This window comes from Giraffa tippelskirchi, chromosome 8 (assembly GCF_054371585.1).
Source record: "Giraffa tippelskirchi isolate mGirTip1 chromosome 8, T2T-mGirTip1v1.2.pri, whole genome shotgun sequence".
Taxonomy (NCBI): domain Eukaryota; kingdom Metazoa; phylum Chordata; class Mammalia; order Artiodactyla; family Giraffidae; genus Giraffa; species Giraffa tippelskirchi.
The window spans coordinates 92870987-92886522 of NC_137282.1; the positions used below are offsets into that span (position 1 = coordinate 92870987).

Genomic DNA, 15536 nt, shown 5'->3' on the forward strand with positions numbered 1-15536 from the left:
TGCAAGGAGATAAAACCAGTGAATCCTAAAGGAGATCAACCCTGAATACTCTTTGGAAGGACTGATGCTGAAGCTCCAATACTTTGGCCATCTGATGCAAAGAGCTGACTCATTTGAAAAGACCCTGATGCTGGGGAAGATTGAAGGCAGGAGGAGAAGGGGACGACAGAAGATGAGATGGTTGGATGACATCACCAACTCAATGGACATGAGTTTGAGCAATCTCAGGGAGATAGTGAAGGATAGAGAAACCTGGTGTGCTGCAGTCCATGAGGTTGCAAAGAGTTGGACATGACTTAGTGACTGAACAATAACAACAAATAATCCAGTGAAGTGAGGGAAAGTCTGAAACATGACCTATTGGCAGGAGAGAGTAAGGAAGACTGTGGGCAGTCTTACTCTCTCTGGATTGGTCCAGTTGTCTTTGGCAGCCTGGCTGAGGTCCTACATGTCCCTGAAGTCTTTCTAACCACAGTATCTCACCTCCATCTCTCCTGCTCCAATTATCTCAGTTCCTTCAATATGTAGCCATTGATTTTTAGCACTTAATCCAATATTACCTTCTTTAATTTGCTGCTGTTTCATGGGTCCACATCCTTTCCATCAGATTTTTTTAAATTGAAATGTAGTTGAATTACAATGTTGTGTTACTTACTGTTGTACAGCAAAGTGACTCAGTTGTGCATGTATATACTCTCCATCAGATTTTGGTTCTAATTTTCAGAAACCTGTAGTTCCTTGTTATTCAGTCATTCAGTCGTCTCTGAGTGTTTGTGAACCGATGGACTGCAGCAGGCCAGGCTTCCCTGCCCTTCACCAACTCCTGGAGCTTGCTCAAACTCATGTCCATTGAGTCGATGATGCCATCCAACCATCTCGCCCTCTGTTATCCCCTTCTCTTCCTGCCTTCAGTCTTTCCCAGCATCAGTCTTTCCTAATAAGTCGGCTCTTTACTTCAGGTGGCTAAAGTACTGGAGTTTCAGCATCAATCCTTTCAATGAATATTCAGGGTTGATTTCTGTTAGGATTGACTACAGCTATTTTATTAGATGGTGAACAAATTAACTAAAAGGGTAAAAATACAGAGGCAAGTTGTCACGATTTATAGAAGAAATAAGAAGGCTAGGAACACAAAGTTATAGTCACGTCTTGGCACGTCTTCTGTATTTCCTATTTTTCATATTCATCTAGTATTTTTCCTTTCAAGTGTTCAGACACTGACCCAGCTCTGAGTAGCACATTTCACACACCTGCCTTTTAGCACATCCATCTGAGTAGCCATGAGAGTTGAGTCAGAAACCATTACTATCTAAACATGAAATGGCTAGATGGAATGTACAGCATGGTGATTTTTGTTAATAATACTGTATCGTATATAGTTACTAAGAGACTAGATTTTAAAGGTTCTCACCACACACAAAAAAATTGTAACTTTGTGAAGTGATGGGTATGTTAACTCACCTTATTGTGGTAATTATTTTGCAATGTATAAAATCACTATGTTGTATCCTTTAAACTTACACAGTGTTATATGTCAATGATATCTCAGTGAAGCTGGAGGAATAAAACATTAAATATAAAAAGTTTGGAAAATCTGTTAGTTGGCAGAAATGACTGGTAGGTAACCTCTGCTGGCCCTGAATCATGGGTTTGTCTTCAAGCATCTTCCTCTCAATTTTTGACTGTACTTCACCTCTTCTGTTACCACACACTTGAAAGGCATTTTCTGCTTTCAGAAAATTTTATTCCCTTCCAACTGTTGTCTAGGGTCTCGCACCATTGGGCACCTTTCCCTCTGAATCCTCTTCTTGATGTCTTAGGTCCATATGGTCATGATTATTTGTCACTTACTTGCCTGGCAATAATAGTGTGTAAGACAGAAATCCCATCTCTGTGACTTTGAAAAGTCAATTTACAAAGCATATGACTTCTATTATTTATTGGGTCAGGTGCACACTCCAGTTTGAAGTTAATAACATAAAAAGGATTATCATATTGCCTATGTAACTGTATCATTTTGGAAAAATTGAAATATTGTCATTACCACATGTACTAACTTTGTCCTAGCTACCATCACTTCCCTGCCATTACTTTTCCTTTGTGTTATTTTCACTACTTATTTGTAGTTCTTGATTCCTTTGTATTTTATCTTTGTTAACCTCCTGAAGTATTCAGAGCAAGAAAAATTATACATGACTTCTAGTAGATATTTGAAAGGTCACATGTAGAATGCTTTTGGAAGTATAGTCAACCTTTAAACTCTTGAAAGTAATTCAGTTCAGTTCAGTCGCTCAGTCGTGTCTGATTCTTTGCGACCCCATGGACTGCAGCACGACAGGCCTCCCTGTCCATCACCAACTCCCGGAGTTTACTCGAACTCATGTCCATTGAGTCGGTGATGCCATCCAGCCATCTCATCCTCTGTCGTCCCCTTCTCCTCCCACCTTCAATCTTTCCCAGCATCAGGGTCTTTTCAAATGAGTCAGTTCTTCACGTCAGGTGGCCAAAGTATTGGAGTTTCAGCATCAGTCCTTCCAATGAATATCCAGGACTGATTTCCTTTAGGATGGACTGGTTGGATCTCCTTGCAGTCCAAAGGACTCTCAAGAGTCTTCTCCAACACCACAGTTCAAAAGCATCAATTCTTGGAAATAATAAGATAGAATAATCCTAAGTAATGCAGTTGATGCTATTAATAGTATCAGATCTCAGTTTTGGGTGGGTACCCAACAGATTTTATTGAAAGTTCTGATAGTTAGACATTAGCTACTGACATCAGTTTTTATCACATATGTTTCTAATTTCCATTTCCCTAGGTTAGTATTATTATCTCTGTTTTATAAATGAAGAAATGGAGGTTCAAAGAGGTTAAGAAAATTGCCTAAAGCTTGTCAATAATGAGATTAAGATTCAAAACAAGTCTGTCTGATTCAACACTTGTTATTGCAGTGTAACATGACTTTCCCCAAGTAAGCTTTTGGAATATGCAAGGCACTGTACATTTCCCCTTAGAGTATCTAATTTAATCCTCAAATAACAGTGAATCCCCTAAACTGCATAGAAATAGTAGGAACATGGGGTCTGGTTTCAAAATTACTCAAACTTTACTTCTGATCATGCTCTAGCTGTGTGAGCTGAGGTGAATTATTTTGAGAAACAGAATAATATTCTGTTGATTATCTGAGAAATAGGATAATATCCATGTTCCAGGTTTATTGTAAAACTTATATAAGAATGTGTTCAATTGTAGACACTCAATAATAATTCATTTCCTTTTCATGTCACCATGTTATGGATGATGAAATTGCTATTTGAGGAAATAGTTTGACCAACTTTATTCAGTAGATTTCCTGGGGGCAAATCTACTTTTCCTTCCACTGCATCAAATCACATTTCTTTGAATCACATTTCTTTGTATCTGAAGTCACGTACATCATACCAGAGCTACAGTTACAAATATCACAGGCTAGCCATGGTTCACAGTCCATCAATAGGAAGACTGGTTTTTGTTTTCTTGTAGTCAGAGACTTCACCCAGTAAGACACGATAAAACAGGAGTGCCTTTTACTTAGCAATATATTTGTAATGACATTTCTTTATGACTTTTATTATAGCCATTGTGTATAACATCACAATTGATGAAGACCAGTTTTCATCCAGAGTAATGTCCAGGGGGTTATTTAAGGAAAATAATGAAAGGTGCTTGCAGAAGACCATGATAGTAAGTCAAGCACAGCGTTGTTCTGAGTACATCATCCACATACAGGTGAGCCTCAGAGTCATCTCTTTCATCTCCTTTCTTTTTAAAGACTAATGAATGGTGAAAGCCTGAAGTGGAGGCTTATGAGTGAAAAGAATCCTTGCTCTTCTAATTACTGGGTTTTTTTGGTCTATGAATAGGAGGATATTTCCTTTACACTAATCTGTATGGTCACATGCTATTATGTAAGTTAGTTGCATTAAGTTTTACTTGGGATGGCAAGTAAAAGGGCTAAAAATAAGATTCTTCAAGAAACCCAAGAGAGTGCTTTCTTAAATGTTTAATAGGAAGAACTTTTAGTTGACAGTAAATTTTATATTGACATGTTCATATCAGGAGAATATTTATTTTTAAATGATTGAAAAGGATAACTATAATTGCCCTTTCCATTATTGGATTTAAATTTATACACGTGAAGGATGTTAGATTATGAGGTAAAAATTATTTGCTCTAATCTTATGCCATAATTACTACAGTTCACATGGATTTTGAAATTCTCCTAAGTAGAAAAAGTGCTTCTCAGAAGAAAATTTCTAAAAAAGCTCATCTTATATGACTATTTCCCCCCAGAAGCCAGGTTATGGTATTTGAAAGTATAATTTACTCAGGAAACTATTTTTATAAGAGCTATTTAAGAACTTTCCTAGAATGTGGTTCTCAAAGTTTAAGATGCATAAGAATTGCCAAAGAAACTTTTATAAAATCGGTATGCTGGAACCACACCCCTCCCCCCCGACCAGAAATCCCCAGACATTTCTCAAGTAGATGGATGGTACAGAAATCACATCTCAAGAAATGCTAAGAGTTGAAGAACAAAGAGTTGGATGAACTAAAATCAGTAGAGGAATTTATTGTTCAAGTTGAAGGTTTCTTCTTTGTGAAGGCCTGGACTTTTTATGTTGATAACGTGCCAATTATACAGCTTCTTTAAAGGAATAAAAGCCAGATTCCATTCTGTCTTATCCTTGTGCTAAGTGGTGGGTCAAATTAAACATGTAACCCAATGTGGGGGGAGTAAGACAGCCAGAGTGTGGTGTACGTATGTATATATATAAACTGGAGAAAGAAATGGCAACCCACTCCAGTATTCTTGCCTGGAGACTTCCATGAACAGCGGAGCCTGGCAGGCTACAGTTCATGAAGTCACTCAGACATGACTGAGTGACCAAACTACTACATATATATAAATACATCTCCTATTCTCTCCCATGTGTACTTGTGAAGTTTTTACAAGGTGTGTATTGTTGTGGTCAGCTGAGAGGTATTGTAACACCATATTTGCTATCAATACCAAAGTCTATCCTGTGTGCCAACCCTGCAGCTGAGGATACATTTCCTTGTAGTCAGGAAGTCAGTGCCCCCACCCCCCCACCCCCTGTCCAAAGGGTTCAAGATAGAAGTCCTGTTGAGATAAAGATATCACTCCTAAGAAAGGAAAATTTGATTTTTAGTGCTTACCAATGTTCAGGCATTGTTCTTTCTTGAAGAAAAATGCTAGATGGTGTTTGCAGCCCTGTTTTGGCATTATTTTCATTGTTCAATAGATGGGAAATCTCAAAAACTAGAAGCGGCTCAGGCCTCTTGGAGCATTGCAAATCCTCCACCAACTTTAGTACAGACAAAGAGGAACTGTCGTACTTATAGCTGGACAGTGTTGGTTTTAATGCCTGCTGAGTGATATGTGCATCATCTTCTACATGCAAAAGAGCACTAACAGACAGCTAGGCTGGAAATTGGGGAGCTTAGTTTTGAGTACGGGAAACACTTTCATCTGGTTTTGTAGACTAGAGACTAGGAAGGGGAGTCCCCTTGTCCATTCCTGACAGTGAACCCTGGGCACTTTCCCTTCCAGTTCATAATATTCTCTTCCAGAGATTTGGTCAGGATACCTGTAGATGCCAAAAGTCTTGACAGTAGGAATGGGAAGAACATGGCCAAAACCCAAGAGCTGGGTACTGACAGAGGGTCTTCTGAGCATTGAAACCTGTATATCTCATCTAAATATTGATCATTACTTATATAAATAATGAAATGACTGATGAGTTTACCTAACAATCACTGCTTCAGATCTTTACTGAGCCCAAGTTAGAAGGCTCTTAGAAGCGGAGAGGCTAACAGCAGACTTAGGATAGAAGTGAAGAAGCAAGAGCCTTGAAAGTTCACAACCGAGCTATTCTGCCTGACTGAGAGTGGACTGTGTGTTTAATTGTGAGCACATGTGTGGTCATTTTCTTGTTTAAAGCTGCCATGCCCTAATTCACTAACTCTGTGTGTGTTTAGGAGCCCTCTGATACCATCAGCCCTCTGAATCTGTGTATGAACATCAGTCTGGAAAACCCTGGCACTAACCCTGCCCTTGAAGCCTACTCTGAGACGGTCAAGGTCTTCAGTGTGAGTGCAGCTTGCCTTTCTTGGAATTTCCGACTAGCTGGCAAAGTTTCAGTTGTTGCCTTAGTGTTTGAAAGATACTTAGGACATAGCCTAAGTTGGTAATTTTCTAACTGAAGTACAGTTACTTACATGGAAAGTTCACCAGCATGTAAGTTCCATGAAGATGGGGATTTTTGTTTTCCTTGTTCCCTTCTCTATTTCCAGCACTGTGAATAGTGCTTGCCCTGCCATAGGTGCTCAGTAAATGTTTATTGAAGAAATAAATAGCAATAAAGGGAGCACCTTGTGTTCACAACCCATTAAAAAAAAATAAAATGGTACCAGTACTTCTGAAATTCTCTGTATCACTCCATACTCTATCATATCCACTTTTATCTTGTGCCCCCAGGTAGCACCACCATCCTGAATTTTGCATTTATCAATGTTTTTCTTTATGATGTTGCTAAATGTGTATATATTCCTAAAACATGGTTTAGTTTCACAAGGTTTTGAACTTTATATAAATGGAGTAATACTATTATGTGTTCTTCTACAATTTTCTTGTTTAACTCAATAGCAAATTTCTGGGATTGTTTTTCTTTTTTTTGTAGATCCCTTTCCATAAAGACTGTGGTGATGATGGAGTTTGCATTTCTGATCTAGTTCTAAATGTTCAGCAGCTGCCAGCTACTCAGTAAGTTTTACTTTAAAGTGCAGTGAAAATTATAGAAATAAAAGACATGTTAGATTACTTTATTCAAGTGATTGTTTATGGAAATTTTTTTATACAAAAGAAACATCATAACTCCTAAAGATCCTTAAAATCTAAATTTCAAAGTATCTAAAAATAAACTTAACCAAGGAATTGAAAGACTTATACTCTGAAAACTATAAAATATTGATAATGGAATTTGAAAATAATCCAGAGAAATGGAAAGATATCCTGTGCTCTTGGATTAGAAGAATTAATATTGTTAAAATGTCCACACCAAACTACAGATTTAATGCAATCCCACTCAAAATATCCATTACATTTTTTACAGAACTAGAAAAAATAATTCTAAAATTTATATGGAGCCACAAAAGACTCCACATTTTCAAAGCAATTTTGATAAAAAAAAGAACAAAGTTTGAAGTATCTTCAGATTATGCCTTAAAGCTACAGTAATCAACAGAGCATGGTACAGGCACAAAAGCAGACATATAGATCAATGGAACAGAATAGAGAGCCCTGAAATAAACCCATCTACTTACGGTCAATTAACCTACAACAAAGGCAAGAATATACAATGGAGGAAAGACTGTCCCTTAAATAAGTGGTGCTGGGAAGACGGGACAGCTACATGTAAAAAGATAAAAGTAGAACATTTTCTCATACCAAATACATAAATAAATGCAAAATGGATTAAAGACCTAAATATAAGACCTGAAACCTCAAAACTCCTAGAATAAAACAGAGGCAGAACACTCTTTGTCATAAATTGTAGCAGTAGTTTTTCTGTCTCTGTTTCTGAAAGCAAAAGAAATAAAAGAAAAAATAAACAAGTGAGACGTAATTAAACTTAAGAGCTTTTGCACAGCAAAGGAAACCATTAACAAAACAGAAAGATAACCCACTGAATGGGAGAAAATATTTGTAGATGATATGACCAATAAGGGGTTAATATCTAAAATATATAAACAACTTGTACAACTCAATGTCAAAAAACCAAAAACCTGATTTAAAAAATAGGCAGAAGACCTGAATAGACATTTTTCCAAAGAAGACATACAAGTGGCCAACAGCCACATAAAAAAATGCTCAACAGTGCTAATCATCAGAGAAATACAAATCAAAACCATGATAAGGTATCATGCCATTTCATACCTGGCAGGATGGCTACCATCAAAAAGAACATAAATAACAAATGTTAGTGAGGATGTGGAGAAAATGGAACCCTTTTACACTGTTGGTGGGAATGTAAACTGGTGCAGCCAACTATGGGAAACAGTATGGAGGTTTCTCAAAAAACTAAAAATAGAACTATCATATGATCTAGCAATTCCACTTGTGGACATGCAGCCAAAGAAAACAAAAACACTAATTCGAAAAGACAGATGTACCCCAAAGTTTATAGCAGCATTATTTACAATAGTCAAGGCATGGAAGCAACCTAAGTGTCCATCAATAGATGAATGCATAAAGGAAGATGTAACGCACACATGTATATACACATTTATATATATAAAGGAATATTAGTCATAAAAAGGATAAAATTCTGCCATTTGCAATAATGTAGATGGACCTAGAGGGTATTTTGCTTCATGAAATAAGTCAGAGAAAGACAAATATTGTTTCACTCACATTAGAAAATCTAAAAAACAAAACAAATGTATATAACAAAACAGAAATAGACTGACAGATAAAAATAATAAACTAGTAGTGGGCAGAGGGAAAGAGGAAGGGGCAAGACAGAGGTATGTAATTAAGAGATACAAACTATTAATATTATGTAAGTGTAAAATAGATAAGTAACAAAGATATACAACACAGCAAACTATAGTCAATATTTTGTAATAACTTTCAATGGAGTATAATCTATAAAAAGATTCAATCACTATAGTGTACACATGAAACTAATATTATAAATCAACTATACTTCAATATAAAAAGTGTAAATTTTAATTTCTCTCATCCATATAGGAATAAGCACTAAGAAATATAAAACCACTTATATTTGGATGGTGTCTTTTTTTGCAATGTAATTAAAAGCAACAAAGAATAAAACCCAGTAGGATTTATTCATTCATTGCTAATATTATTTTACTATGAAGATAATTTGTTATTAAGCAGTTTTCTCAGTCTCTAAATAGTAAATCCAAAATTTATTTTTTAAATGAGTAAAGTATTTGAATGCTGACTTAAAAAAAGAAAACAAAACTGTAATGACTTTTTTCCCTCCTTTTTACTGTTAACAGACAACAGCCCTTCATTATCAGCAACCAAAACAAAAGGTTAACATTTTCAGTAAAACTGAAAAACAAGAAGGAAAGTGCCTACAACACTGAGATTGTTGTTGATTTTTCAGAAAACCTGTTTTTTGCTTCCTGGTCTATGCCGGTATGTGAAGGCACGCTGGTGTTAACTGCTATTTTTGTTGTCAATTACTGTCTTCCTTCTACTCAAATCTCCAGGTCCTTTGTGTTTTCTGAAGAAACACCTTGCCCCTCAACATGATCAGTCTTGACACTTGTGGTTCCCAACTAGTTAAACTACTTGAGAACATAGCCTGGCTGTGTATCTAGACCATTTAGGCTTCATGGCTTGGATTAGATTTTTCCTTTGACCTGACACTTGGCAGTTGTAGCCAGACTCTACCGTAAACTCTCCTCAAGCCATCTGTGTGATGAGGCTGCCGTGGAGCTGCACAGATGCTGGGAGTTGCACTTGCTCTCAGAAATTCGAGTCCCACAGCTCAGCTCAAGCTTTGTAACCACAGGTCTTGCTGCTGCCAAGATGATGCATTCCAATGAGGTCAGTTAATCATGTTGATTTGATCGCTATACCAGGAACACACTTGACCATGAATGCCCCCCTGGCCCCTCCTCTGCCGCCAAGCAGTGAAAAGGAGAGAAGGGAAAAGCTGAGATTTTCCAAATTACTACTTGATGAAAGGATTTTAAAAATGGTTTCATCCAGTTTCAAGTCATTGTGAACTTAGTAGATTTAGTGTTCTACACCGATTCTGACTTTAGTGTCTAAATTTCTTGTGCCAAATGACAGCTTCTTGTTTTAAAGAGAAGAAACCTGAGGAAATCTAAAGATGATTCTTTTAAGTTATTTAAAATATAAACAAAAACTATGTTTTATTTGCTTTTCTCTTGAGACTACAACTTTCAAATATATTGAGAGAAAGGTATGTGTTAAAGACAGCATTTCTAAATAGTGGATTAAGTTTATTTTGTGCTTCTGAACTATGACATATGATTTATTTCTGGGGGAAATTTCAATATCTCACTTCTTTGTTTTGTTGGTTGGCCTGTCTAGCAATAAAAATAGATGTTAGCCATCTGGGCAATACATAGAAGATTTTCAAGTCTTGGTGTGAATACAACCTTACTGCTAAAATGTCTAGGTGGTTTATATTTCTTTTGGCACATATGTGCATGAGCGCACATACATACAGACATTGAAAAAGAATTGATCATTGTTTCTCTGGTCTCATTCAGGTTGATGGGACAGAAGTGACCTGCCAGATTGCTTCATCTCAGAAGTCTGTTACCTGCAATGTGGGCTACCCTGCTTTAAAGAGAAAACAACAGGTACAACTTCCATTTCATCCCCAAATCCATGCTGGCCCCGTCTCATCATTGGTGTTAATTCACCAGTGAACCATCTTTCTTTATTAAGTGTCATCATTTGAGAGGCACCACAAAATAATTGGCTGCGTATTTAAAGGAAGATTTTAAATATCTGCATGCTTTAAGTTATTAATGAAAGTGGGATTTCCCCTGTGCAATTCATTTCCAAAGACACATATAACATAGAAAGTTTTTTCTGAACACATTGACCAACACCAGTCAAAATGCTTTACACATAGTCACGGATAGCATTTGTTAACTCCTGGGGGTAAGCAAATTTTACATCAGTGCAAAGCCTTCAAATTCAGACAAGTATTAATGCCTGTGATATGTATGGTGGTGGTGGTGGTTTAGTCACTAAGTCGTGTCCAAATCCTTTGTGACCCCATGGATTCTAGCCCGCCAGGGTCCTCTGTCCATGGGATTTCCCAAGCAGGAACACTGGAGTGGGTGGCCATTTCCTTCTCCAGGGGATCTTCCCAACCCAGGGATCAAGACCGGGTCTCCTTCTTTGCAGGCAGATTCTTTACTGACTGAGTCATTAGGGAAACCTGCTGTATGTATTTGTTAAGTAAATTCAGTTCTATTCTGAAGGCGAGGCAAGGTGGAAAAATACATAGATATTCTACAAATTAGAAAGCTTAAGTTTCATAAAATTCAGAATCAAATGGGAGTGAGTTTACTTTTATGGGACACTTTTTTTTCATGTTGGTCCCTGAGTGCAAAGCATCATAGGTTGATGAATTTTCATTTTGTGTATAGGTGACTTTCACTATTAACTTCGACTTCAATCTTCAAAACCTTCAGAATCAGGCATCTATCAGTTTCCAAGCCTTAAGGTAAAACATGATGAAGTCATGAATTGATGAAAAGTGGCTTTTCTAATATTTCTCTTTCAGTAATTTCCTAATATTCCTTTCAATAGTGAAAGCCAGGAAGAAAACATGGCAGATAATTCAGCCAACTTAAAACTCTCTCTGCTGTATGATGCTGAGATTCACATAACAAGGTAGGTGAAACGGTGGGGAGCCTATGATCGCAGCTTACAGCACATTTGGTTCACGACTAAAGAAGACCTCTATATGCTCATTCTTTACTGGAGAATTTGAATTAAAATGTTTCCTCCTTGTCAACTAAAACAGAAGTCCAGGGGCAAACTGGTCCCTAGGGGACTCTTGAGGGACTCTCTAGGTTCACTGACTAAGAGCAATACCAGAAAGACAAAGGGACAATCGTCTGTCACATGCCAAGGAGAACTCCCCTGCAGGCCCTTGGACGAGCTGTCAAAGCAGAGCTGGCAGGGCCCCGAGGAGTTGCCACTACTTCCTTCTCCACACCTGTGTCCTGCTGTCCACGTGAGATCTCAAGTGATAGGCCCACTCCTAGACATCAAAGCCCTGGGCACAAATACTGAATCTAGTCACAGAAAATTCCTGGTATAGTGGATTAGGGGCTTCTTCCAACCAGGATGAAATGAGGCATTTTTCAAAAGAGGTCATCCAGAAAGAAAGGAGTTATTCCACTTTCTTGCTTGTCCAAAGCAAGTTTAACCTGAGAGCACCGGCCAAAACAGTACCGCTTGATACCCATTATCTTGAACTGTTCAGAGAGACAGGTGTCTTGTGAGTAACTTGTAGATAGCACAGGTGCTGATATTATCACCTCCATTCCCACTTAGTGAAGCGGGTTCATGGGCACAGCCACATTGCAGCACAGCTGTGCAGGCACAGAAGTCCCAGGTGAGGCCCACCTCCAAGCCTGGGAGCCAGAGTCCTCCAGCTGCTCAAACACAGACCCCTGGAACACACACAGCAGCCTATCCTCAGGGAGCCAGGCTGTGAAGTGTCCAGTGACCACAGCTTTCTCTAACATCACTCCAGCCCCTAAAAGCATGGAATATGTGGGTCATCCAACAGATCCCTGAGCAAAAACAAAAAGGAAAATATGTCATTATGTCTAGAGCTCAAGACACATGAGCAAAGATGAAAAGAATGCTTCTGTATCAAGTGAGTTGCAAACGGCAAAAGCAGAAACTGTATCTTAAGTCATCCATCCCTGAAAAATTATTCAGTAACTGCAGATTTCAAAGGGCCCTCAGCTGCTAAAATAAGTAACTGAAAACAGCTGCAGCCGAAGAGATTGCTAGCACCACATTACCTAGATGTTTTCCTTCCTACCTATAATGCATCTTTCTCATCCTAAATGCTTTTTGTTAATAGAGCCTTTTCATCATTCCATTCTCCCACCATGGCCAATGTTTTCAGTTATTTTAAGATGAAATAAATATAATATTGAAGTGGGACTTCACATTTACTAAATCTTAGCTATGTATTTTTGTGATGGTAAATTGGATTCTCAGACATTCTGATGTTTAAAGTATATCATGCAGTTAAAAATATATGGAAAATTATCAAGAATAAAGCTAAAGTGGCTCCTAAACCTACCGTCCAGACAATTTGTCTTAATATCTCTTTAAAAAGAAAGACGTTAAATGTGCATGGATAGAAAACCCAAACATCACGGAAAAATGCACCATGAGGGGAAATCATCCCTCCAATCTCCTCTGGTCATTTTGAAATGACTAATTTGGCTGTTCCAGAATATTTTCCAGATATAGGGTCTATCTATCTACTAGGATATATGCCACACACACACACACAGTTTACTTTTTGAAAAAAAAAAAAAGTCCTATCCAATCCCAATTATTGAATATATACCTTAGGAACCACTTTGATACTATATAAGTGTTCAATTATATTATGCAAATATGATGGGTGGAAATAGATGACAGTAGAATTTATTTCTAAAACAGGATCTGCCCCACTATAGCTAACTGCTAATATAAATATATTGATCAATATTTAAGTAACTGCTGCTGCTGCTAAGTCGCTTCAGTCGTGTCCGACTCTTGGTGACCCCATGGACTGCAGCCTACCAGGCTCCTCTGTCCCTGGGATTTTCCAGGCAAGGGTACTGGAGTGGGTTGCCATTGCCTTCTCCAATTTAAGTAACTGACGGAACCCTTAAGGAACAAATGAAAAAATGTTGGATCTCTTTAAAATGCAGAAACAGAGCATATTAATCAATTTAAAAACTGGCCATACATAGGGGCTCACACAAAGATCTGAAAGGCACATACAGCCAGCCTGTCTATTTTATTTTTTTAATTAATTTTTATTGGAGTCAGGCTTTCTGTTTTAAATCCCAGTCAGTTTTCCCATTTTCCATGTAAGGCTAACAAATCATTATTTCCTCTCATAGACATAACCTTGACAAATACTACATTTATTTAAGTCCCGTTGACATATTTTCCTTTTGAGAATTTGGGGAAAAATTCTAAGGCATAAAAGAGAAAAAGGCAAGATTTTCAGTAAAGAAACCAAAGGACTCTATCTTGAAAATATCCAGTCCATTTTTTAGGAAATAGAATCAACATACTATAATTAGGATAAACTGTCTGATGGCAATAAATATTGCTTCTCAGACTCCTGCCCCTGCTATCTGCCCTCTACCCCCCAAGGAAGCTGCCCTGGTTGGAATTCAGCCTCAGATTCCCAGAAATGAGTGAAGAGAGGGAATGGTATTCAGTTACATTTCAGTCTGGGTGGTCCTGTGCAGGGTTCCCTCAGGCCTGGTCCTTCTTTCACTTGCAAACCCTACTCAGCAGCCCCAAGCAAAGACATTCAGTTAGGCCGTTACCTCTAGGTCTAATCTAATAACAAAACTCCTGAGTCAGCCATCTTAGAAGTGGTTTCTGTGGTCAGTGGTGGAAACAGATGGACCTACCCCAATTCAGACCAAAGCGTCCAAGTTGGCTTGAAACTAAGGATTGTTTCCATTGTTTAGTGGTTAAGTTGTGTCTGACTGTTTGCAACCCCATGGACTGTAGCCTGCCAGGCTCCTCTGTCCATGGGATTTGCCAGGCAAGAATACTGAAGGAATAATAAACAAAATGTATACCCTGTTTCACAGGCATCCAGTGATGAGTACTGCAGGAGCTAATGCCTGATATCTGATTATTGTACAATATTTCAGCCATCATACCAAGTGGAAAATCCTCTGCCTTATAGATCTGTTCACCCAATCAGTAAGGACCAGGTGTCCACTGTATTAACACGGCAGTCAATATAATAGCCATCTTGCAAAGAGTTTCACTACAAGTTCTAAAGTAATACATTTGTACTTATTTTAGAAACTTATAACTGATATATGTATCTATATATACAACTGATATAACACAAAGAATCTTAGCAGAATGATCATGAAGGGATATGTTCTGAAAGGAACTTGTTTTAGCCTTAGAAATGTATACTGGACCTTAAGTCCATAACAAATATTTGTTTTCCTTTAATGTTTTGTACCTAAATGTGAATTCTTTCACTTGTAATATAAGCTAGAAGAAATATAAGTAAAAGAAATATTAAACTTCAAGAGCGATGGCATAACTAAAATATTCAGCTTTACAAATATCATCCAACAGATCTACCAACATAAATTTTTATGAAGTCTCCTCGGATGGGAATGTTTCTTCTGTCGTGCACAGTTTTGAAGATATTGGTCCAAAATTCATCTTCTCCATTAAGGTTGGTACACCTGTCATAAGAATGGGAAATCAAGAGAAAGGAGCGAGGGGGGGAAATGAGGGCAGAAGGAGAAGAAGAAAGTAAAACAAAGTTGAAATATGCCAGTGGTTCTCAAATTTGAGCACACATTAGGATCACCTGAGTCTTGTCAAACACATGTCACTGGGCTCCATCTCCAGTAGTTCTGGGGTGGACCTAACAATGTGCAGTTCTAACAAGTTCCCAGGTGATGAGGATGCTTCTAGGCCAGGTGCCATTCTTTGAGAACCACAAAGATGGGCCACTGATAAGTAAACAGCTGGGCTTTGTATTGATACGTAGTTTTGTGTCCAGGGTAAGGGGTAATTGGTATATTTTGAAAGCAAATGTTGAACATTAATCAGCAGAGTATTAACATAAAGCTATAACTATGGATAGCAGTCTCTGGAATATAATGCCAATTTATGCTTGGAAACCACTTCTGTTTGAGAAGCTCATCATTT

The 15536-nt window shown here is 37.8% G+C and overlaps 2 protein-coding genes across 3 annotated transcripts in view; one reads left to right on the forward strand and one right to left on the reverse strand.

Moving 5' to 3' along the window:
- The window catches only part of ITGA2 (integrin subunit alpha 2), a 108851-nt gene that overhangs the window by 77940 nt on the left and 15375 nt on the right, over window positions 1-15536 (forward strand). For both annotated transcript variants that reach the window (XM_081517743.1, XM_081517744.1), the window contains 8 exons: window positions 3615-3766; window positions 6041-6151; window positions 6742-6824; window positions 9089-9230; window positions 10340-10432; window positions 11234-11310; window positions 11397-11480; window positions 14952-15054. In XM_081517743.1, the coding sequence (XP_081373869.1) occupies window positions 3615-3766; window positions 6041-6151; window positions 6742-6824; window positions 9089-9230; window positions 10340-10432; window positions 11234-11310; window positions 11397-11480; window positions 14952-15054 (845 nt within the window). The remainder of the gene's footprint in view (window positions 1-3614; window positions 3767-6040; window positions 6152-6741; window positions 6825-9088; window positions 9231-10339; window positions 10433-11233; window positions 11311-11396; window positions 11481-14951; window positions 15055-15536) is intronic.
- The window catches only part of MOCS2 (molybdenum cofactor synthesis 2), a 54523-nt gene that overhangs the window by 6128 nt on the left and 32859 nt on the right, over window positions 1-15536 (reverse strand). The window lies entirely within an intron of this gene.